The sequence below is a fragment of the Phacochoerus africanus genome, chromosome 11 (assembly GCF_016906955.1).
Source record: "Phacochoerus africanus isolate WHEZ1 chromosome 11, ROS_Pafr_v1, whole genome shotgun sequence".
NCBI classification, from domain to species: Eukaryota; Metazoa; Chordata; class Mammalia; order Artiodactyla; family Suidae; genus Phacochoerus; species Phacochoerus africanus.
This window is the reverse complement of record NC_062554.1, coordinates 91,910,034-91,935,406: the sequence shown is the minus strand read 5'-3', so window position 1 is coordinate 91,935,406 and position 25,373 is coordinate 91,910,034. Positions and strand designations below refer to the sequence as shown.

Below are 25,373 nucleotides of genomic sequence, written 5' to 3'. Positions count from 1 at the left end.
CAATAATTGAAAAAAGTAGGAGTCACAGAGTTACCATTGTGGCTCCAAGGGTTAAGGACACAATGTTGTTTCTGTGGGGATGTGGTTTCTATCCCTGGCCTCATTCAGTGCATAAGGATCCAGCATTGCTGCAAGCTATGGCATAGGTCACAGATGTGGCTTGGATCCAGTATGGCTGTGGCTGTGGCCTCATCTAAGGCTCTGATTCAACCCCTGGCCCGGGAACTTCCAAGTGCTGCTGGTGCAGCTGTTTTTTAAAAAAAAAAAAAAGAAAAAAGAAAAGAAAAAGGTAGGAGTCAATATAATTCACAGATGGTCTTAAAAATATTTTATAATAGTTTGATTTATAGTACTTTATTTATCTTACTAATTATGACTTACCTAAGAATAATTTTAAAGGTAATTTACATTCTCTAAATATGAATATACACCAATTAATGTTTAAAAAGAAATTAGTGTGGTGTCAAAGACTAAGGATCCAGGGTTGTCACTGTTGTGTCTTGGGTCACTGCTGTAGTGTGGGTTTGATCTCTGGCCTGGGAACTTCAATTTGCCATCAGTGTGGCCAAAAAAAAAGAAAAGAAAGGAAGGAAGAAAGAAATGAAACACAAAGAGAAAAGAAAACCAAGCCTGAATTAGAAACTATTTATTCAATAAATATTCATCCAGATCTGAGAGCCTAACACTGAACCAGGAATGTGTCGTCACTAAAGAAGGCAACATACCTTTAATCTTAAATAATTTAAAACTTGCTTGACTTAGGAGTGATATATAAGACAAAGCTACCTAAAATTTAGCAGATACTCATAAGGTAAATCCTACCTGAGAATGGCACATCTCTAAGAACAGTAGGAGCCCAACCCCTCCAGAGGGAAATCCAACCATCTTCAGATACTTTCCGGCTGACAAATTGATGCAGTTCCTTGTAAGAAAATGTCTTAGACTGCATCTTGGTTCTAATCAATTCCAGTGGACTTATTACAGTTACTGCACCAACTAGTACAAATAACAAATGTAAGAAAACAAATACAAGCCATGTATTATGAAAACACACATGCAAAAATTAATGTTTTCAGGCATTTTATATTTTAAATTCATATTCTGAAATGTCTGCAAACCTGAAAATCAACTATCTAATGATGCCAACATACTGGCATAGATTTTTTTCCTTCATAAATGTATTTCACATACCATACTCTTTCTGGTTTCAGCTCTTTCAACAGCAGTTCCAGAACTATTATACATCAACCAGGACTACTACAAACCTCACTTTTACTGCACAGTGAAAAATGTCTTTCTGTACAGAGACAAATTTCCTTCTGATTAAACTCGGCATCTCAAAGTCTACAAGGAAAATGATTAAGACTTTGACATTGGGAGTTCTCACCATGGCTCAGCAGTAACAAACCCAACAAGTATCCATGAGGATATGGGTTCCATCCCTGGCCTCGCTTAGTGGGTTAAGGATCTGGCACTGCTGTGAGCTGTGGTGTAGGTCACAGACACAACTCGGATCCCATGTTGCCATATCTATGGTGTAGGCCGGCAGCTGCAGCTCCAATTTGACCCCTAGCCTGAGAATTTCCATATGCTGCATGTGCGGTCCTAAAAAAATAAAGACTTTGACATTAATTTGACATCTATCTTATATTATCCTAAAATCTAGAATCTCAAGTGTGGAATCTCTGTCCAAGATTTGATAGGGATAGGCTGATCCCATCTTATGATGGCAATCACCATATGACATGACTTCTAGAGTACACATATTAACGAATTAGTACAAACTACAATGCAAAATATATCTTTAACAATACTCTGTATTTTAAACAAATTCTCTACAAATGTCAACATTTTAAAAGAAGCTTTAAGCAGAAATCAGAATAAAAATATAGTAGATTTATTACTTACGTCTGGCCACAATTCCAGCAACAACTGGTATGCTGCTTTCATTTTCTCCTAATTTAGATCTCAGAAGAGCAGTTAATTGATCATAGCAGGTAAAATAAATAACTGTGGCAGGAACTGCCATCACTCTGTTAGAAACACACAAATAAAAAGATTTGTATAACGTTATCAAAAGGCTTACCCATATTCTTAAATTATTATTAAATACAAAAATTCCTCTGTTTTATATAAGCCAAAAACCACAACAAATCAGCCATTAAGTCAATTTTTCTTTTACTTTAAACAATTCTTAGTGGAGTTCCCACTATAGTGCAATGGGAATGGCAGCGTCTCTGGAGTGCTGGGAGACAGGTTCAATCCCCAGCCCGGCACAGTGGGTTAAGGATCTGGCACTGCCGCGGCTGCAGCATAGGTCACAATGACAGCTCAGAACTGATCCCTGACCTGGGAACTTCACATGCTGCACGGCGGCCAAAAAAGGAAAAAAAAAAAAATTTGGTGTGTTAATTAGCAGGCAACAAAAAGATCTAAAATAGTTACCTGCTCTCCAGATACCTATTTGAGAAATATAGTTGAAAAGGTAAGTCACAAAGCACCAGTGAGGTCGTAAATAGTAAAACACAAATGAGGACAAGTTTCTATCTCCTTGACTTATTCTGTTTCTGGTCTTCCTTCCCAACTACATTTACCATGACATGAAAATCTCTAAAGTAAAAAGTACAAGCACAACGGTAAAATACTTTTGACCGATGGACCATATATGATAACCTGCATATAACAGAAAATACATTACAATTAACTCTGTCAGAATTATACACACTAGAGTTTTGAGGACATTCCAATGATTTATTCTTTCAAATGAAAATATCAAGAGGTAGTTATTAAATACAAAGATGTAAGTACTGTTAGGTCATAAATATTAATGCAACAAGAAACCAGTCTCTGTTTACTGTCTAACCAATTAGACCACATGTGAGACTGTCAAATGTTCTACAGTGAAGTGAGAATGAGAATTTGGGAACAGGATGGATTGCTACTCTTGGATCTACCACTAACTTTATAACTTTAGGCACTGCTTAGAATATATGCCTCAAATTTCACTAAGCTGTTCCATAAAAAGATAAATTAGAAAGAAACAAGGCAGGGAAAGGAAAAAATACTAGTTGGGAATTTTACATTCAGCCTTAGTAGCATGTCACATTAACTCATTTAATAGCTATTCAGTACAGAATTTAAATTATCTAGAAAAGGAAAGCATACACAGCACAATACCTCTCATTATTTTATTAAAATAAAAATCAAATAAACACTATTTTTTTTTTTTTTGCTTTTTAGGGCCGCACCCCCAGCATATGAAAGTTCCCAGGCTAGGGGTCCAACTGGAGCTACAGCTGCCAGCCTATACCACAGCCACAGCAACATCAGATCAAAGCCATGTCTGCGACCTACACCACAGCTCATGGCAATGCCAGATCCTTAACCCACTGAGCGAGGCCAGGGGTTGAACCTGCAATCTCATGGTTCTGAATCAGATTCATTTCCACTGTGCCATGACAGGAACTATAACACTAAATTCTTAATTTCTGAACATTGAAAAAAAAAATTATGCTTGGGCACCAAAGGCGTAACACAGCAGGCGTAGTTGCTCAGATATCTTCAGGAGGGCTTATTTGCAGGCTCAAGCTCTGGTCACCTCCAAGGAATTCAGCCCTTGTAATACTCCCTATGATAAAGTTTTTCTTTGGAGAACTAAACCAACTTGTCTAGGTTGATTTGTGGAAATGATGTGATTTGTGATAAATGCCTGCTTTCCTTTTGGAGGGTGGAGTTTTGGTAATCATAGCTGATCAGGAACACAGCATATACCTACATCATCAATGCCCAATTCAAGCCGTTGACTCTGAGACTCAAGGCCGTGTAAGGTAGACACTGACTGTGCCACTGCAGCTCAGTGCTGGGAGAATAAGCACGTGCTCTGCAATGTCGTAAAGAAGGACTCTGGACACCTTCACCTGGTTAACTCCTGTTGTGCCTTTTTCCCTTACTGACTCTGCTTTGTGTCCTTCTACAATAAACCATAGACATGAATACAACCTTCTTTATGTCCTGTAAATCCTTCCAGGGATCATCAAATGTGTGGGTAATTGTGAGAGTCACAAAAAATGCTCTAGAAAAAGAAAAAGTTCTAGTATTAAAAATATATGATTGGGGAGTTCCCATCATGGCTCAGTGGTAACAAACCCAACTAGTATCCATGAGGACCCACGTTCCATCCTGGCCTCGCTCAGTGGGTAAAGAATCCAGCATTGCCGTGAGCTGTGGTGTAGGCTGTAGACACAGCTCAGATCCCTTGTTGCTGTGGCTGGCAGCTGTAGCTCCAATTTGACTCTTAGCCTGGGAACTTCCATAAGCCAAAGGTGTAGCCCTAAAAAGCAGGACTGGGAGTTCCTGCTGTTGTTCAATAGGTTAAGAATTTAACTGCAACAGCTCAGGTCACTCCTTGGCCTGGCACAGTGGGTTAAGGACCTGGTGTTACCACAGCTGTAGCACAGGTCACAGCTGCAGCTCTGATTTGATCCTAGCCCAGTAACTTCCATATGCCATGTGACTGGCCAAAAAAACAGTATGACATTTAGAATAGATAACCCACCAGGTCCTAGTATATGGCATAGGGGAACTATGTCCAATTTCTTGGAATAGACATGATGAAAAAGAATATCAAAAAAAGAATGTAAAGAATATATGACAGAGTCACTTTGCTCTACAGCAGAAATTGGTACACTGTAAATCAACTAATAAAAAAATTTTTTCTAAAGAAAAATGTGATTTTGTTCAACCAGACAGATTATCAGGCAAAACAAAATGACCATCACTTAGTAAGAAAAATACTGAATTTCAACTTACAAGGTAGGAGGAAGGCCGCTCCACAGGGATTTAATGCCTTCATTTCGAATGATTTTCAAAAAGGCATCCTAAAATTATAACAGAAAAAAATGATCAAAATATATACTTGAAACCTGATATACAAAAAAGTTAAGTGATACTGATTGGAAATTTGATTTTTTTAAGAATTTAATTCTAAAATATAAACTCAGATTTATGTTTGTCCATTCTTTAAAAATAAAGAAATTTTTCTCAACTTTCAAACACAGGTAAAGCATTTCTGGATACTTCTTGCTTACAGAATAAAATCTATATTACTTAGCTTTTGATTGTTCTGCATGGGGTTTAAAAGCAATGTTTTTTAGAGATTATTATAAAAAAAGTAGTGGAAGAACGGCAGAGAATTGTCAGATTAATTCTCCTGACCAATTATGAAATCTTAGAAAACATTATTTAAACCCAGTGTTGAAATCTCTGGAAAAGAACCAAAAGCAAACAGAAACTAGAGGGAAGTTTACTGTTAAAAGACACAAAGTTCACTAAGTGAGGTTTGCATATTACGACATTCTGTCTGTGGGAGTTGTCAAGGAACAGTGCATTTACTTGCTTGAGATAACAAATACAGAGTTCAGGCTGGCAGACTAACCAGAATGTTAGAAGGGAAATCCTGGAAAAAAAGGCAACAGCGGACACAGGCCTCCAAATTTGAGAAAACATCAGCCACAAAATGTGGTTCACCACTAAATTACACAGTCCCAGGAGAAGACAAGAGAGTTCTGGAAACACAAACAAAAGCAAACAAACAACAACAACAACAAAAAAAAAACCCCAGCACCTAAAGCCTGAGTGGGAATTTCAGCTGCAGCCTACCACAGGGACACCTGAGTATGAATCCGGCCAAAGTTAACTGCCTTCTAGAACAACACTGACTCTTCAGAAGAATATAAAAGAATCTAGAGTCGTTACAATGCATTCTTCTTAACGTTCACCATCCAAAGCTCGACAGATATAAAAACAAGAAAATGTGCCAATACCAAGGAAAAAAAACCACAAACACTGATATGATTAAGATGATGCAGGAGTTCCCGTCGTGGCACAGCAGTTAACGAATCCGACTAGGAACCATGAGGTTGCGGGTTCGATCCCTGCCCCTGCTCAGTGGGTTAACGATCCGGCATTGCCGTGAGCTGTGGTGTAGGTTGCAGACGCAGCTCGGATCCCGAGTTGCTGTGGCTCTGGCGTAGGCCGGTGGCTACAGCTCCGATTCAACCCCTAGCCTGGGAACCTCCATATGCCATGGAAGTGGTCCAAAAAAATAACAAAAAGACAAAAAAAAAAAAGATGATGCAATCACCAAACACGAACTCTAAAGAAGCTATTCTAAACATGTTCAAGAACTTAAAAGATGATGTATGCATAATGAATGGACAAATCTCAAATTCCAGCAAGGAAATAGTTACTATAAAAAAATAGCCAAATGATAATTCTAAACCTGAAATGAAAAATTCACTAATCTTTCGGCACACAGAAGAATGGAGACAGCAAGAAGTCACTGGAGTTGAAGATGGAACTTATCAGTTAAAACAGACTGTTTAAATCATATTCAGAGTTTTATAACATAATACTCAAAATTTCTTGGTTTCAATCAAAAATCATTCATCATTTTAAGAAGTAGGAAGATGTCAACTGAATGAAAAGAGTCAATAAACAGACACCAACACTGAGATAAGACAGAAATTGGAATTATCTGACAAAGATTTTAAAGTCAACATAAAAAAAAATCACTGAATGAATGACCATTTATAAACATGTCCAAAACAAATGAAAAATTAGAACATTTCAGCAAAGGAATATATACACAAAAACCCTATAAGTGAAAATGAAATTCTAAAAATTTTTCAAGTAATGCATAAAAAGCCAGGAAAACAAAACAGAAACTGAAAACAGAACAAAAAGATACCAAAAGAAAGACATGGTAGGCTTAAGCTCTAATATATGCCTAATTTCATTAAATATAAATAGTCTAAACACATAAATTAAGAGATAAAAACTCACAGAGTGGTTTAAAAAGCATGACTCAATTATAGCTGTATAAGAAATTTCAATTATTATGATACAGGCTGGTTGTAAAAGAATTAGAGAAAAATCAATGAAACAAAGAGCTGGTTCTTTGAAATGATAAACCATATTGATAAACCTTTAGTTAGGTTCATCAAGAAAAAAAGAGAGGAGTTCCCGTCGTGGCGCAGTGGTTAACAAATCCGACTAGGAACCACGAGGTTGCGGTTTCGGTCCCTGGCCTTGCTCAGTGGGTTAACGATCCGGCCTTGCCGTGAGCTGTGGTGTAGGTTGCAGACGCGGCTCGGCTCGGATCCCGAGTTGCTGTGGCTCTGGCGTAGGCCGGTGGCTACAGCTCCGATTCAACCCCTAGCCTGGGAACCTCCATATGCTGCGGGAGCGGCCTAAAGAAATAGCAACAACAACAACAACAACAAAAAAAAAACAAAAAAGACAAAAAAAAAAGAAAAAAGAGAAAGGGCCCAAATCAATAAAATTAGAAATGAGAAAAGAGAAATGACAACTGACACCACAGAAATATAAAGGATCATAAGAAATTACTATGAACAACTACTCTCCAGCAAAAGGGATGACCAAGAAAAAATGCACAAATTCATAAGTATATAATCTTTCAAGACTGACCCAGGAGAAATAGAAAATATGACCAATTACTAGTAATGAAATAAATCAATAATAAGGAAACTCCCAACAAACAAAAGTCCAGGACCAGATAGCTTCAGAGGTGAATTCTAGCATTTAGTGAAGAGTTAACACTAATCCTTTTCAAACTATTCCAAAAATCTGCAGAGGAAGGAATGCTTCTGAATTCATTCTACAAGGCCAGCATCACCCTGATACCCAAACCAGACAAAGCCAGATAAAGCAGACAAACTATCACAAAAAAAGAAAATGACAGGTCAGTATCATTGATGAACATAGATGCAAAAATCCACAACAAAATATTAGCAAACCAAATTCAACAAGATAATAAGCAATGATCAAAGGGATCATTCAACATGATTAAGTGAGATTAAACCCAGGGATGTAAGGATTTTTCTTTTTTGTTGTTGTTTTTTTTTGTCTTTTTGTCTTTTCTAGGGCCACTCCCCAGGCATATGTAGGTTCCCAGGCTAGGGGTCGAATCGGAGCTGTAGCCACCGGCATACACCAGAGCCACAGCAACGCAGGATCCGAGCCGTGTCTGCAACCTACACCACAGCTCATGGCAACGCCGGATCCTTAACCCACTGAGCAAAGCCAGGGATGGAACCCGTAACCTCATGGTTCCTAGTCGGATTCATTAACCACCAGGCCACGACGGGAACTCCAGGATTTTTCAATATCTACAAATCAATGATACACACTAACAAACTGAAGAATAAAAATCATATGTTCACACTGTAAATCAACTATAATAAAAAAAAAAAGTTTGGAGTTCCTGTCGTGGCGCAGTGGAAACGAATCTGACCAGGAACCATGAGGTTGTGGGTTCAATCCCTGGCCTCGCTCAGTGGGTTAAGTATCTGATGTTGCCGTGAGCTGTGGTATAGGTCACAGACGGCTCAGATCTGGCGCAGCTGGGGCTGTGGTATAGGCCGGCAACTGTAGCTCCAAATTGACCCCTAGCCTGGGAACCTTCATATGCCGTGGGTGCGGCACTAAAAAAAGACAAAAAAAAAATTTTTTTTAATCATATGCTCATCTCAATAGATATAGAAAAAGCCATGACAAAATTCAACATCCACTCATGATAAAAGCCCTTAGCAAAGTGGGTATATGGGGAGAGATAGAATCTACTTCAACATAATAAAAACCATATATGGCAAGACCACAGCTAACATCGTATTCAACAGTGAAAAGCTGAAAAGAAAGCATTTCTACTAAGATAAGGAAAAACACAAGGATACCCACTCTCACCACTTTTATTCAACACAGTATTGGAAGTCCTAGCCAGAAAAATCAGACAAGAAAAAAAAAATAAAAGGTATCAAAATTGGAAAGGAAGACGTGAAACTGTCATTGTTTGCAGATGACTTGATATTATACATAGGAAATCCTAAAGACACCACAAAAAAACTGCTAGAGCTCATCGATGAATATGGTACAAAGTTGTAGGATACAAAATTAATATACAGAAATCTATTGCGTTTCTACACACTATAACAAACTCAAAGAGAAATTAAGGAAACAATCCCATTCATTATTACATGGAGTTCCCATTGTGGCTCAGCAGTAGCAAATTTGACAAGTATCCATGAGGATACAGGTTTGATCCCTGTCCTCACTCAGTAGGTTAAGGATCTGGCTTTGCCATGAGCTGTGGTGTAGGTTGCAGATGCAGCTCACATCCCCTACGGCTGTGGCTGTGGCAAAGGCCGGCAGCTGCAGCTCTAATTCAACCCCTAGCCTGGGAATTCCATATGCCGCAAATGCAGCCCTGAAAAGCAAAAAAAAAAAAAAAAAAAAAAATCAAACTGAACTACCCTCTCATATCATACACAAAATAAATGCAAAATGGATTAAAGACCTAAATATGACCTGAAACCACAAAAATGTCTAGAAGGAAACATAGACTGTAAGCTCTTTGACATCAGTCTTTATAGTATCCTTTTGGATGTCTCCTCAGGCAAAGGAATAAAAGCAAAAATAAACAAATGGAACTACATCAAACTAAAATGTTCTCACAGCAAAAGAACCTACTGAAAACACAAAAAGGCCACCTGCTAAATAAGATATTTCCAAACAATATATCCAATAAGGGGTTAATATCCAAAATAAAGAACTCATACAACTCAAGATTTAAAAAAAAAAAACCTGATTAAAAAATGGGCAGCAGATCTGAATAAACATTTTCCAAAGAAGATATACAGATGGCCAAAAGACACATGAAAAGATGCTCAACATTACTGATCATCAGAGACATGCAAACCAAAACCACGAGATACCACCTCCCACCTGTCAGAATGGCTATTATCCAAAAGACAGCAAATAACAAGGGTTGACAAGGATGTGGAGAAAAGGGAACCCTTGTGCACTACTAATGGGAATGTAAACTGGTATGGCCAAAACAGAAAACAGCAGGAAGGTGCATCAAAAAATAAAATAGGGAGTTCCCGTCATGGCGCAGTGGTTAACGAATCCGACTAGGAACCATGAGGTTGCAGGTTCAGTCCCTGCCCTTGCTCAGTGGGTTAACGATCCGGCGTTGCCGTGAGCTGTGGTGTAGGTTGCAGACGCGGCTCGGATCCTGCGTTGCTGTGGCTCTGGCTACAGCTCTGATTAGACTCCTAGCCTGGGAACCTCCATATGCCGAGGAAGCGGCCCAAAGAAATAGCAAAAAAAAAAAAAAAAAAAGACAAAAAAATAAAATAGAAGTACCATATGACCTAGCAATTTTACTCCTGAGTATTTCTTCAAAGAAAATGAAAACACTAATTCAAAAAGGAATATGCACCCTATGTTCACTGAAGCATTATATATAACAACCCAAATAGGGAAGTAAATGAAGTGCCCATCAACCGATGACTGGATCCTGCTGTAGAGCACTGGGAACTACATCTAGTCACTTATGATGGAGCATGATGGAGGATAATGTGAGAAAAAGAATGAATACATGTATGTGCCACTGGGTCACTTGGCTGTACACGAGAAAACTGACAGAACATTGTAAACCAACTATAATGGAAAAAATTTAAATCATTAAAAATTTTAAAAAACAGATAACTGGATAAAGATGTGAGAGATACATAGGATGGATGGATGGAAAGAAGGGAAGGAAGGGAAGGGAGGGAAGGGAGGAAGGGAGGAAGGAGAAAGAAAAGAAAAGAAAGAAAGGAAGGAAGGAAGGAAGGAAGAAAGGAAGGAAGGAAAGAAAAGAAAGAAGAAAGAGAAAGAAAGAAAAGAAAAGAAAGAAAAAATGGACTATTAATCAGCCATATAAAAGAATGAAATCTTGCCATTTGTGACAACATGGCTAGACCTAGAGGGTATTATGGTAAGTAAAATAAGTTAGAGAAAGAGATAAAACTGTATGACTTCACTTATATGTGGAATTTTAAAACAAAACAAACAAACATAAATAACAGTTACAGATACAGAGAACAAATAGGTGGTTGTCAAAGGGGAAAGGGTTGAGAGAGGAAATTAATAGGGGAGGGAGATTAACAGGTGTAAGCTTCCTGTTACAAAGCAAATGAGTCAAGGGGATGGAATATAGTAGGTAATATAGGGAATGGAGGGAATATAGTCAATAACTAATATTTTTGGATGGTGACATACTATAACTAGACTTATCATGTTAATCACTTTGACACATGTAAAAATATGTATAGAAATATACAATCAGTATTTTGTGTAAGAGTTATTAACATAGCATTGTGAGTCAATTACACTTCAATAATAAACTCATAGAAAGAGATCAGATTTGTAGTTACCATGGTAGGGGGTGGGGGAAAGGAGAAGTGGATGAATTGTAGTCAAAAGTCAAAAATAAGTACTAGGGATGTAATGTACAACATGATACGTATAATTAACATTGCAATTATATATGAAAGTTGTTGAGAGTAAAATCCTGATTTATTATCACAAAATTTTTTTTTCTAGTTCCTTAATTTGTATCTGTGAGATGATGGATGGTGATTAGTGTGATAATCATTTCATGATATAGCCAAATAATTATGCTATACACCTTAAACTTATACAGTGCTATAAGACAAATATACCTAGAAAAAAAACCAAACTGGAACATTCAACACAGTAAAGATGTCATTTATCTCCAAAGAGATACACATGTTTAACACAATTCCTATAAAAATCTCAGTAAGATTTTTTGTAGATATAAATACGATTATTATAAAATTTATATGGAAAAACAAAGGAATTTTAGAAATAGCAAAAACTTTGAAAAATGAAAATAAGAGTAAAGTGGGAAGAATCAGTCTACCAAATTTCAGGACTTGTAGCTACAATAATTAAGGCTATGTGGTACTGACATAGGTAGTAGACAAACAGATAAACAGAACAAAATAACCTAGAAATACATCTACACAATATGTTAAAAAACATCTTAATAGAGGAAAGATAACCTTTTCAACAAACATAACTGGACAACCGTAGGCTAAAACAACAAAAACAATAAACAAACTTCAACCTCAAACTTACATATTATATAAGAATGACTCAAAATGGATCAAGGAATTTAATACAAAACATAAAGCTATAAAACTTTTAGGGGAAAAAACCAGGAGAAAATCCTTAGACTTAAGGGTAAATAAAAATTTTACACCAAAAGCATGATCTGTAAAGAGAAAATCGATGAGCTGGACTTGATCAAAATTTAAAACTTTTACTCCATGAAAGACCCTGTTTAAAAGGATGAAAAGACAGGTTAGATAGTGGGAAAAAATATTTATTGACTACACATTCAACAAAGGACTAATACCTAAGTTATTTAAGGAGCGCTCAAAATTTAACAGTGAAAATACAAACAGTTCAATTAGAAAATGGGCTAAAGACATGAAAAGCCATTTCACTGAAAAGGATATACTGATGGCTAATAAACATATGAATAGATATTCAACATCCTTAGACACTAGGGAAATGCAAATTAAAACCACCATGATGTTAACTGCTAAAAGAAAAATAGTGACAACACCAAATACTAGTGAGGATGCAGAGAAATTAGATCAAGTCATGCACACTGCCACTGGGAATGTGAAATGGTACTACCAGTCTAGTAAACAGGTCAGCGGTGTCTTAGACTCTAAACATGCAACTAGCATATGGCCCAGCAACTGCAATCCTGGGCATTTACCCCAGAGAAATGAAGAATTACAGTGACATTACGATTTATAATAAGAGATATACATTTTGGCCTTAATCCATGGTTCCAGGCACACAGCTCCTACAACCCTTTTAATTTCCTGATTGATAAAGGGTAAGGGAAGCATTATGTGTTATAATTTTTGTTCTTTTTTTCTCAGTCCTGAAAAAGCTCCAGAGGATACAGGTAAAATTAGTGTCTTGTGTTATTCATAACAAGCCCCTTTGAACCACACCTGTTTATGCTACTGAGATGATTTTTGGAAAGGCCCTAGAGAACCAGAGAGGAAGGGGCTGGTTGCAAGGGGGAACCAATCACTTGATTAAAGGATTGGAAATTTCAATCCCACCGTTTTACCTTACCGCAGTCCCCAAATTCAGGGGCTTTGGGAAGGGAGGAGGAACTGGAGGTTGAATCAGGCACCAATGCCCAGTGAAGTATTCAATTGTGTCTATTTAACGAGGCCCCCACAAAAATCTCTCAAGTATGGGATTTGGAAGCTTCTAGGCTGGGGAACATGTGGAAGTGCTAGAACCTGTCATACCTGCAGAGTGCGTGGAAGATCCACACCCCTCCCCCCAAGTCTGGCCCTATGCATCTATCTCACTGTTCCTGAGTTGTAACTTTTTGTAATAAACTGGTAATCTGGTAAGTAAACTGATTCCCTGAGTTCTGTGAGCTGTTCTAGCAAATTAACAAACCCAAGAAGGGGGTCATGGGAACCTCCGATTTATAGCCAGTCCATCAGGAACACAGGTGACAACCTGGATTGAGTGGTGTCTGAGTGGGATCAGTCCTGACACTAACTCCATGTAGACAGTGTCAGAATTGAGTTAAATCATAGAATACCCAGTTGGCGTCCACTGGAGAACTGCTTGCTATGGGGGGGGGGGGACCCACACATCTGGTTCAGAAGTGTTGTAATTAGAGTACTCAAAGAGCAAAACAATGAGTAGTTCTTTCTTACACTTACTCTCACACAAAAACCTGTGAATGCATATAGGGAGCAGTTTTATTCAGAGCCAAACTCCCAGAAAACAAACTGTGGTACATCCATACCATGGAACACTACTGAGTAATAAAAAGGAATACACTACTGACACATCAAGCAACTTGGATGAATCTTCAGATAAATAAGCTAAGTGAAACGTGCCAATTCCGAAATGTTATATATGTTATGATTTCATTTATATAATATTCTTTTTTTGTTGTTGTTGTTGTTGTTATTGTTGTTGTTGTTGCTATTTCTTGGGCCGCTCCTGCGGCATATGGAGGCTCCCAGGCTAGGGGTTGAATCGGAGCTGTAGCCACCGGCCTACGCCAGAGCCACAGCAACACGGGATCCGAGCCGCGTCTGCAACCTACACCACAGCTCACGGCAACGCTGGATTGTTAACCCACTGAGCAAGGGCAGGGACCGAACCCGCAACCTCGTGGTTCCTAGTTGGATTCGTTAACCACTGTGCCACGACGGGAACTCCTTATATAATATTCTTGAAATGACAAAATTATATAAATGGAGAACACATTAGGAGAGGCTGCCAGGAGTGAAGAAGTGGGTGTGGCTACAAAAGGGACATAGGAAGGATCCTTGTGGTGATGGAGTTGTTCTGTATCTCCACTGTATCAACCTCGATATCCTGGTAGTCATATGGTACCCATATTGTCACATGTTACCACTGGGCAAAACTGGGTCATATTGTACCTATCCTGTCACATGTTACCACTGGGGAAAACTGGGAAAAGGGTACATGGGTGTCTATTTGTACATTTTTCTTAAAATTACATATGATCTACAAGTATCTCAAAATAAAAAGTATTTTAAAATCTACTTTTTTTTTCCTACATAAGAAAGCATGAATAGAAGAAAAAAAAATTAACAAAGAGTTAGAAACAGAGAAAATACTTCCCTTTTCCTGCTTCAATGTCTACTTTTTTTTTTTTTTGCTTTTAAGGGCTGAGTCTGAGGCATATGGAAGTTTCCACACTAGGGGTCGAATTGGAGCTGTAGTTGCTGGCCTACACTACAGCCAGAGCAACATGGGATCCGAGCCACATCTGGGACCTACACCACAGCTCACAGCAACCCTAATCCCCTACCCACTGAGCGAGGCCAGGGATCAAACCCACATCCTCGTGGATACTAGTTGGGTTCAATACACTGAGTCTCGACAGGAACTCCAATGTCTTCCTTGTGGATAAGTGTACTAACTACATGATGGACTTTTTACTCTCCAGCAATTATTAATCTTTCACACATAACAGTAAATTTAAGAATATTGTGATCATAAATAACATAATCTCTTTACCAGCGTTCCCTGGAAACGTCCTGGCTTCTTATACCATGCTTTGTTGCCTTCTTCTTCACAGACACATAGGTGATCCATAAGTCCATTACTATACACAAAGCATTTTCCTAACAAAGAAGGTTCCAAAAGTCAGTGAGTACTTTGAGCAACTGTATTGTTTTTACAGATGAACAAACTCAAAGTTACAATGGGCAAGCTAGAAAATCATGAAAAGAGACACAACCTTATTTTCACCTTTTAGGATGAAACATAATAATTTTATTTGCTTAATGACATAGCACTGGGCTCTAAACTCACAGTGGTGGAAAGCAAATGAATAAATTAGTGGATTATGTTATCAGAACTGTAGTCAGCAAATGTACACAGAAATAAATTAGTTTATCTGAGGGAATGGAGAAGGAAGATAGACAAGGAAAACCTATTTTAAAAAGAGAAAATGGGGGGTACGTATTCTCTATGTGACCAGCAGAAAACTCTGTGGTAAGTAAGCAATATTCAGACAAAAATATATTGTGAAATCTAATATACATCTAAAAATTGCAGCATTCCCGTCATGGCTCAGGGGAAAACAAATGTGACTAGTATCCATGAGGACACAGATTTGATCCCTGGCCTCGCTCATTGGGTTAAGGATCTGACATCACCATGAGCTGTGCTATAGGTCACAGATGGGCCTCAGATCTGGCGTTGCTGTGGCTGTGGTGTAGACCAATGGCTACAGCTCCGATTCAACCCCTGGCTTGGGAAACTCCATAAGCTGCAGGTGCTGCCCTAAAAAGACAATAAATAAATAAATACATAAAAGTTGCTAAGGGAGTAGAACCTAAAACATCCCATTATAAGAAAAAAAAAATTATTAACTTTGTGAGGTGATAGATGTTGACTAAACTTACTGTAGTAATCATTTTGCAATATATAGCAAATCATCATACTGTAACCTAAAGCTAATACAATATTATATATCAATTATACCTCAACTGAAAAAACAGATTATGAAAAAGATTTTTTTCTCAACTAATGTAAATAATGCTATGCTTTGTCCCTTTCTCTGTATTTATACTGCTCAACGCAGACATTCATCAGCTCCGTCCTAATTTATTACAACTTCCTCTAGTAATGATTCCTTGTCATTACTGGATTCATTCTTGCTGCCAAAACAGTCTTCTCTATTTGACCATATATAATTCTGTCAGTTTCATAATACATTTGTGTAACTGTAATGCATAGGAAACTACCTTACAGTCTCTTCCTACAATCCATCTATCCTTTCATTCATCTGATATAATGCTTGTTGTCCATCCCATCTCACTGCTATGCATTCAACACAGTGGCACTGACATCTGAGCTAACCTTCTCACAGTCCAGCCTGTCTTCTGCTACTGAAACACATTTGCAATGATATCATCTTTATAAAACTGTAAAAGAGTGACCAAGGAATTTCTATTTTTGCCCATCTAATAAAAATATATAACTACTCTTCTCAAAATCCACCTAAGCTATGTTCAGCAATTAACCAAGCTGCCTGATAAAATAATGGAACTTCCTCTCACTATTCAAGTCGTTGACAGCTAGATCAACATTCTAGGATGGGCACAGGTCTTGGACTAAAGGAGGAAGATAGATTCTAAGGTCCCTTACAAGTATAATTCTGTTTTTACTGGTGAGGGTATACTCACATATAAAATCATCTCTGCTTTAATTACTAGGTTCACAAAAGTGTTATGTGTGTTACATATACACATACACATAGGAAGCTGATCCGTGAATGACAGAGATTTGAACTGTGAGGGTCTACTTATGTGCAGATTTTTTCCAATGATAAATACTACAGTACTACACTACCTGCAGCTGGCTGAACCTGAGGATGAGGAACTGTGAATACGGAGGAACTATGGACACCAAGGGCCAACCTAAGTTATAGGTGGATTTTCAACTGCACAGATGGTGTGGGGTGCTAACCCCCTCAATGTTCAAGGGTCAACTTACTTGTTTTCTGCCTAGACCTCATCACAGACAATTAAGAGATGAAAATATATTTTTGCATAGGATAAAGGCATCTATTTTTTAAAACTGACCCCAAAAGGATTTTATTCATACAAAAATGAATGCAGTGACATTTAAAAATCTTACATTTTCAGGATAACTAGAACACAAACCTTTGGAGAACGGGTTGTTTTGGGCTTGGAGTCGAATTTTAACAACATCAAAGGGTGTCACTGTGAAGATACATAAATTTCAATTAACAAGTGATACCTGCAAATTGTACAGATATTTATCCAAAGAACACAAAATACATCAAATGATGTCTTTCCTCATGACTACATAATGGGTAAGATTATTTATCCTGAAGAGGTTTTGATTGTTAACATTCTAATTTTTTGCCATGAATTTCATTTCGAGAGAACCAATAAAAAATTACTTCTCTCACAAACACTACACTCTCATTTATAATATTTCTACAATTATAATACCATTAGCATTAAAACTAAAATACTAGTATTTGTAAGAAAGCATGCTAAGGTAAAGAAAGTCCCAAAAGTCTATTTAAATATTTGAGAATAATTCTGTACTACAAGTAATCAATAATCAAACATAAGTCTTCTTAATCCATTAAATTCACCTGTATCAAATAAAAGGTGTAAATAATGCAAACGTGAGTAAGTTTGCCATAAATCATCCTTATTACCATATTGCATTATTCCATTTGGGAATAGTACAGCAAAGGAGAATGGGAGTTTTTTTATTTGTTTTTGGTTTTTTTTGCTTTTTTTTTTTCCGAGCCATGTCTGCAACCTACACCACAGTTCATGGCAATGCCAGATCCTTAACCCACTGAGTGAGGCCAAGGATCGAACCTGCGTCCTCATGGATGCTAGTCAGATTCATTTCCACTGAGCCACAGATGAGAACTCCAAAAGGAGAATGCATGCTATATTTCCTTGTCTGAGAATGAGGAGGTCACATTTGAAGCTCTCTAAGGCCTTTACAACCCTAGCATTCTGACCTTAAGTAAGACACTACACTATAAAGTAATTACTTTATGTTCGTTCTAATTATCTGCTATCTTATTTAAATAACTAGCCAACTTAACATCATTAAAAAACTAAACTATCACCTATGTCATTTGGCTGTGCCTATATAAGAAAAATGTGGTCCACAGAAATTTAAGCAATTCACCATTACAAAAAAGCAAAGCAAAAACATAATTTGTATTTATTGCTACTCTAAGTTACCCAAATTCTGTATTTTTCACTATGCTATATTTTATTCCATCTTCTTTCTACTAAATAAAAAGCACAACAGAGTCATAAAACTTTAATATGGATAGGGACCTCAAAGAACTCATGATCTAAGCCCATAATTTTACAGACGAAAAATGAAGTTCAGAGAGATTAAGAGCTATCCCAAACTGCATTCATCCTGAGAATGACAAAATAAAGAGTAAAATTCTAGTCTCTGGATTCTCTGTCCAGGGTTCTTTTCAAGCCATCATGATGAAGCATGAATGATAATATCATGATTTCATAGGTAGTAAAACTCAAATGGAATCAATGATTCACTCAATTACATAATCTACACCATAACGTTATTTTACCCATCAGTGATGTCAGTATAGCTCCTGTACAAGAGGCAAGCATTTGTTGAAGAGGTGTCACCGTGATAATTGCTGGTCCCTCTGCTTCAGGATCCATATTTTTAACTAACAGAAGACAAATCTGTTAAAGAAGAGCAAGATGTGAAATAAAAGTTAAATGGAAAATCCTCTCAAAATTAATTGCCAAGAGTTTAATAAACTACAAAAACCATAATCAGTATTACCATCAAAGCACATGTCGTTAACCACTATAGAAGTAAAAATATAAGTACTATACACAAAAGCACTATACAACTGTCATTAATTCAACATTTTCTCTGATTTTCCAAAAATGGTAACGTACTTGAGCTGTGTGAGCAGCATCACATTTGTAAGGCAATGAACAGAGCATTAAGAAAATGGGCTCTGGAGTTCCCGTCGTGGCTCAGTGGTTAACGAATCTGACTAGGAACCATGAGGTTGTGGGTTTGATCCCTGGCCTTGCTCAGTGGGTTAAGGATCTGGCATTGCCATGAGCTGTGGTGTAGGCTGCAAACGCGGCTCAGATCCCACGTTGCTGCGGCTCTGGCGTGGGCCAGTGGCTACAGCTCCAATTCGACCCCTAGCCTGGGAACCTCCATATACCACGGGAGCCGCCCAATAAATGGCAAAAAGACAAAAAAAAAAAAAAGAAAGAAAGAAAAGAAAACGGGCTCTCGCCACCAAACAAAATGAAAGCAGCTGACTAGCAAGGCTCAGAAATTTAGCCGCAAAAAACTATTCAGTTACTAGTCCAGCACAAAGTTATCAGCAAATATAATACTATTTTTATTGTATATCAAACATTGTTGCAAGGGTACAAAATAAAATCAAGATATATAACCTTTATAGGAAGCATTATCTTGGAACACTTTCAAGAGAAAAGCAACATACACTCTTTGGAAAAATTCAAGTATGAAAATCACTTATAAACTTATTTAAAAATAGCTACTGGAGATGATATAAGAAAGGGAATGTGTATACATATATATGTATGACTGGGTCACTTTGTTGTATAGCAGAAATTGGCACAACATTATAAATCAACTACTTTAATAAAAAAGAAAAAAAGGAGTTCCTGTCGTGGCGCAGTGGTTAACGAATCCGACTAGGAACCATGAGGTTGCGGGTTCGGTCCCTGCCCTTGCTCAGTGGGTTAACGATCCAGCGTTGCCGTGAGCTGTGGTGTAGGTTGCAGACGAGGCTCGGATCCTGCGTTGCTGTGGCTCTGGTGTAGGCCGGTGGCTACAGCTCCGATTCGACCCCTAGCCTGGGAGCCTCCATATGCCGCGGGAGCGGCCCAAGAAATGACAACAACAACAGCAAGAAAAAGACAAAAAAAAGAAAAAAAATACTGGTAACATACAGGTATCATCTTTCCAAATATCCATGTACACAAAAGCACATATATATGTATAATATATATATACACACACACACACACACACATATGTAAAGATTATATCTGATCAAATATGTACAAACATTCAGAGTTCCCATCCTGGCTCAGCAGAAACAAATCTGACTAGCATCCATGAGGACGTAGGTTCAATCCCTGCCCTCGCTCAGGATCCAGCATTGCTACGAGCTGTGGTGTAAGTCACAGACGTGGCTCGGATCTGGCATTGCTGTGGCTGTGATGAAGGCCTTGGCTACAGCTCCAACTCAACCTCTAGCTTGGGAACTTTCATATGCTCTGGGTGAGGCCCTAAAAAGACAAAAAAAAATTATGCACAAACATTCATTTATCTGTGTCTTTCAGAAAGACATAATAGGTTAATGCTACTTATTTTTAGTAGCTAGCTTTGACACTTAAAATTACAGACACTGTGCCAATAAATATAGATTCAGGAGTCCCCGTTGTGGCTCAGTGGTTAATGAATCCGACTAGGAACCATGAGGTTGCGGGTTCGGTCCCTGCCCTTGCTCAGTGGGTTAAGGATCCGGCGTTGCCATGAGCTGTGATGTAGGTCGCAGACGTGGCTCAGATCCCGTGTTGCTGTGGCTCTGGTATAGGCCAGTGGCTACAGCTCCGATTCGACCCCTAGCCTGGGAACCTCCATATGCCATGGGAGCGGCCCAAAAAATGGTAAAAAGACAAAAAAATAAATAAATAAAGATTTACATTATTATTTTAATGCTCATATGGTTTTTAATATTTAGTCAGCTGCATATCATTAGATGTTTAAGTTACTGTCAATTTTTCATTAATTTATTAATCACATAAACTCTCACATAAATATTCTTATACATACATCTTATTGTAGTTTTCCTCCAATTACCATAGGGGAAAAAATAAGACTGCTAGGCTAAGCTAAAACTTGAAACAAATTACCAAAATGCTTTCTTGAAAGACTTGACCAATTTATACTTCCACTGGGAATATATAAGTTCCTTTTAGCGTTTAAATTAAACCAAATGTTCTCTAATATTATATATCATTTTTTTCTGAACCATATGAAAGTAGACTGCATATATCACACCCTCTTCATTTCAAATACCTCAGAATATGACCATATAATCACAGTACAATTATCAAATTGAGGAAACAATGCTGACAGTATTCTATAATTCATTTTCCAATTTTGTTAATTATCCCAATAATGACTTTTATAAAATGAATGGTAGTTGTATTGTTTTAGACTTTTATTATTCGCCTACCTGATTTAAGTCTTTTCCTCAAGTCTATGTTCCAATATTTTACTGTGTGTAACATCAGTAGCTGAAAATCTATAATGAAAAAAGAAAGTAACTATTTTATCTTTTCACACAGGAGAGGGATAACAAGCCTAAGGGAAAGGAGTATATTAAAAAGTTTTAAAATATAAATCAGATTTTTATAAAGTATTATTATTAAATAATTCTACTAAGTACTCTAACATGAGCACTCCACAAAATGCTATCATTAGAGTTATGAAAGTATTTTCACAAAAAATCTTAGTATTATCACAATAAATACATTGAGCTTTAAAAACAATTCTAAACCTGAACATACCAAGTTTAACATCATTAGGAGTTGGACAACTAGATTTTGTGACACACAAAGGAAATTCAGAGACTAAAGTAACATGGTGAAGGTTGCCACAGCATAGGAGAAGGTATAATACTCTGTCTATAGGACTATTGCCTTTGTGTCTTCAACAAATGAAAGTAAGGCAGGAAAAAAGGTGGCAAGGGAGGAACCACTGTACAAAATAAAGGAATCTTAAGACAGTCACCAACCAAACGCATCCTCATTCAAATAAACAAACTTTAGAAAGCCAGTTTGGGAGTTCCCGTCGTGGCGCAGTGGTTAACGAATCCGACTAGGAACCATGAGGTTGCAGGTTTGGTCCCTGCCCTTGCTCAGTGGGTTAACGATCTGGCATTGCCGTGAGCTGTGGTGTAGGTTGCAGATGCGGCTCGGATCCTGCGTTGCTGTGGCTCTGGCGTAGGCTGGTGGCTACAGCTCCGATTCGACCCCTAGCCTGGGAGCCTCCATATGTCGCGGGAGCGGCCCAAGAAATAGCAACAACAACAACAAAAAAGACAAAAAGACAAAAAAAAAAAAAGAAAGCCAGTTTGAAAGTAACAGAAGAAATCTGGGGAGTTCCCGTTGTGATGCAGTGGAAACAAACCCAAATAGTATCCACGAGGATGCGGGCCCTGGCCTTGTTCAGTGGGTTAAGGAACCAGCGTTGCATGCAGCTCAAATCCATCATTGCTATGGCTGTGGCTCTGATTCGACCCAAAGCCTGGGAAGTTCCATATGCCGCAGGTGCAGCCCTTTAAAAAAAAGGGAAAGGGAGTTCCCGTCGTGGCGCAGTGGTTAACGAATCCGACTAGGAACCATGAGGTTGCGGGTTCGGTCCCTGCCCTTACTCAGTGGGTTAATGATCCAGCGTTGCCGTGACCTGTGATGTAGGTTGCAGAAGTGGCTCAGATCCAGCGTTGCTGTGGCTCTGGCGTAGGCTAGTGGCTACAGCTCCGATTGGACCCCTAGCCTGGGAACCTCCATACGCCGTGAGAGCAGCCCAAGAAAATGGCAAAAAGACAAAAAAAAAAAGAAAGAAAGAAAGAAAAGAAAGGAATCTGAACATGGGCTGGATATTAGATAATATTAAAAAATTACGGTTGATTTTGGCAAGATAATAGTATTGTGGTTACTCAGAAAGTGTCTTTTTTTTTAAAAGAGGTTCATTCATAATGAGGTACTAAGGGCTAAAATGTTATGAGAGCTGTAGAGTATAATACTTCAGAAAAAATACATAATTAAAATGTTAATAATCTATTAAATCTAGGTGATAAATATTTTCATTCTTCTGTATTTTTGTGTATATGGGAAAATGTGCACAATAAATTGTTTTTTTTTTAATTCTTGAAATGTACATAAAATCTTCAAATCTAAGAACATAGTTGTAACATTTAAATGAACACAGGTCTTTTAAGTGGAAATATAATACACATATTCTACAATATAGGTATTTGACTCCTCCAGAAAGGTAAAAAGGCCTACAGTACTTTGACACACATCCCAGAAAGTTGGCAACTTGGATATTCTCACCTGAAATCAAAACCAGAGAAACTGATATATATTTTAGCAATTATTTAGCAGAGAAAAAATTCAAAAATCTAGATGTAAATTTTTAGATCCAAAAATTGAAGATTACTGAGCTTTTTATTATTTCCTAACATATATATTAAGTATTTCAGAAAAATGTCCTTTCAAAAATTCCTGAAGATCATAACATGAATCCACATATGAGATCTGAAAAATTAGTCTCCTTTTCAAAATACCGCAGGTCAAATGGATGAGATGCCCACAGATTTGGGAGTATATGGAGACAAAGTGGGAAGTAATCCTAGCGTATTGTTGAAGCCTCAAAAAGTATTCTCCAGTGCTTTAAATTCCCTCTAGCCCGATCAACCTACTTACCTTTTTCCTTGAATCTTTCCACTCTTCTAAGTGTCAGGTATTATCCCTTTCTCAAGAAGCACATGGACTAGTGGGAATGATGACTTTAACAGTAATAGCTCCTTTAACTTTGGGACATCTCACAAATGTTCCGCAAGAATAGTTTCCTCCCTCAACTCCCTAGGAAACTCCCCCTTCCTATACTTCCATTGCATTCTGTACTCAGAATAGTATTAATGACTTGCTATACCTGGACAAGGTGGTCTTCAAGTATAAACGGCAAACAATCTCAAACATGACTAATCAATGAGCCTTTTTGGGGGGAAGAACCGAAAGCTATTTGATGACCAAATCTACTGAACCAAGTGATGAATGGAGATGTCTGAGTAACAGGATGGGGGCAATATTCAAGTCAGAAGATAAAAAAATCAATATATACTTAGTATCATCAGAATTTTAAATTTTTTCATCAAATGTATGTTAAACACTGTGTTATTATAGTCTGGCTTTATGTTTCCCCATCATTAACAATGCTGAACATCTCTTCACATTATCAGCAGTAGGTGTTGCCTCTTATGTAACACGAACATTCATATTTCTTGTCCATTTTTCTGTTGAGGCATTTAAATTTTATATTGGTTTGAGGAAATTTTTACTACAAATTATTATACAATTTTTATTACAAGTTTAGTACAGGAGTTCCCATCATGGCTCAATGGAAACAAATCTGATTAGCATCCATGAGGACACAGGTTCACTCCCTTGCCTCGTTCAGTGGGTTAAGGTTCTGGTGTTGCCATGAGCTGCGGTGTAGGTCGCAGACATGGCTCAGATGTGACGTTGCTGGGGCTGTTGCGTAGGCCAGCAGTTATAGCTCCTATCTGACCCCTAGCCTGGGAAACTCCATGTCATGGGTGCAGCCCTAAAAAGTAAAAAAAAAAAAAAAATAGTACAAATTATTTGCAGATTGTGTGAAGTGTCTCTTCTCAAAGTCTATGATTTGTCTTTTCACTTTCTTTAAAGTATCTTTCAATAAAGTTCTTAAGTATTTTTGTGGTAAACCAAACACATGAGGTCTACCTTTTATTTTTCTTTTTTGGCCACCCTGCAGCATATGGAGTTCTCAGACCAGGGATCGGATTTGAGCCACAGTCATGACCTAAGCAGCAGCTGCACGCAGGGCCCAAGCCTTAACCCTCTATGTCTGGCCAGGGACGGAACCCGTGCCTCCACAGCAACCTGAGCCACTGCAGTTGGATTCTTAACCCATTGTCCCATGGCAGGAACTCTATATGCATTCATTTTTTAATAGCATGTAAAATAAGGGTCCAATTTCATCTTTTCCCATGTAAAAACAAGTTAACTACTTATTCAGCCCCAATTATTAAATAATTGGCGCTTTCTCCTTTAAACTGACATGCTTCTGTAGGTCATAACTAAGTTTAATTCCTATGTGGAACTATTTCTAGTCTCTCTCTTCTCCTGGTCAACTTATCCATCCTTAAACCATACCACACTGTTATTAGTGCATCCTAATAAGTTCTTATATTTGATAGGGCAAGTCCACCCTTCCTGTTCCTCTTCCTTAGAAGTGTCACTTCTAGAGTTCCGTTGTGGCACAGTGGAAACGAATCTGACTAGGAAAAATGAGCTTGCGGGTTCAATCCCTGGCCTTGTTCAGTGGGTTAAGGATCCAGAGTTACTGTGAGCTGTGGTGTAGGTTGCAGACGTGGCTCAGATCTGGCATTGCTGTGGCTGTGGTGTAGGCTGGCAGCTACAGCTCCGATTAGACCCCTAACCTGGGAACTTCCATATGCCGCAGGTAAGGCCTTTTAAAAAAAAAAAAAAAGAAAGAAAGAAAAAAAAGTGTCACTTCTGAAGTCACTTCTG

At 38.0% G+C, this 25,373-nt stretch overlaps 1 protein-coding gene across 3 annotated transcripts in view; it reads right to left on the bottom strand.

The window, feature by feature from the left end:
* SLC25A40 (solute carrier family 25 member 40) overlaps window positions 1–25,373 on the bottom strand; it is a 50,461-nt gene that overhangs the window by 14,871 nt on the left and 10,217 nt on the right. For all 3 annotated transcript variants that reach the window (XM_047752125.1, XM_047752127.1, XM_047752126.1), the window contains exons 2-8: window positions 21,251–21,319; window positions 18,572–18,692; window positions 17,133–17,192; window positions 14,977–15,083; window positions 4,810–4,877; window positions 1,909–2,033; window positions 823–996 (exon numbers count right to left, since the gene is read on the bottom strand). In XM_047752125.1, the coding sequence (XP_047608081.1) occupies window positions 823–996; window positions 1,909–2,033; window positions 4,810–4,877; window positions 14,977–15,083; window positions 17,133–17,192; window positions 18,572–18,668 (631 nt within the window). In that variant the 5' untranslated portion in view covers window positions 18,669–18,692; window positions 21,251–21,319. The remainder of the gene's footprint in view (window positions 1–822; window positions 997–1,908; window positions 2,034–4,809; window positions 4,878–14,976; window positions 15,084–17,132; window positions 17,193–18,571; window positions 18,693–21,250; window positions 21,320–25,373) is intronic.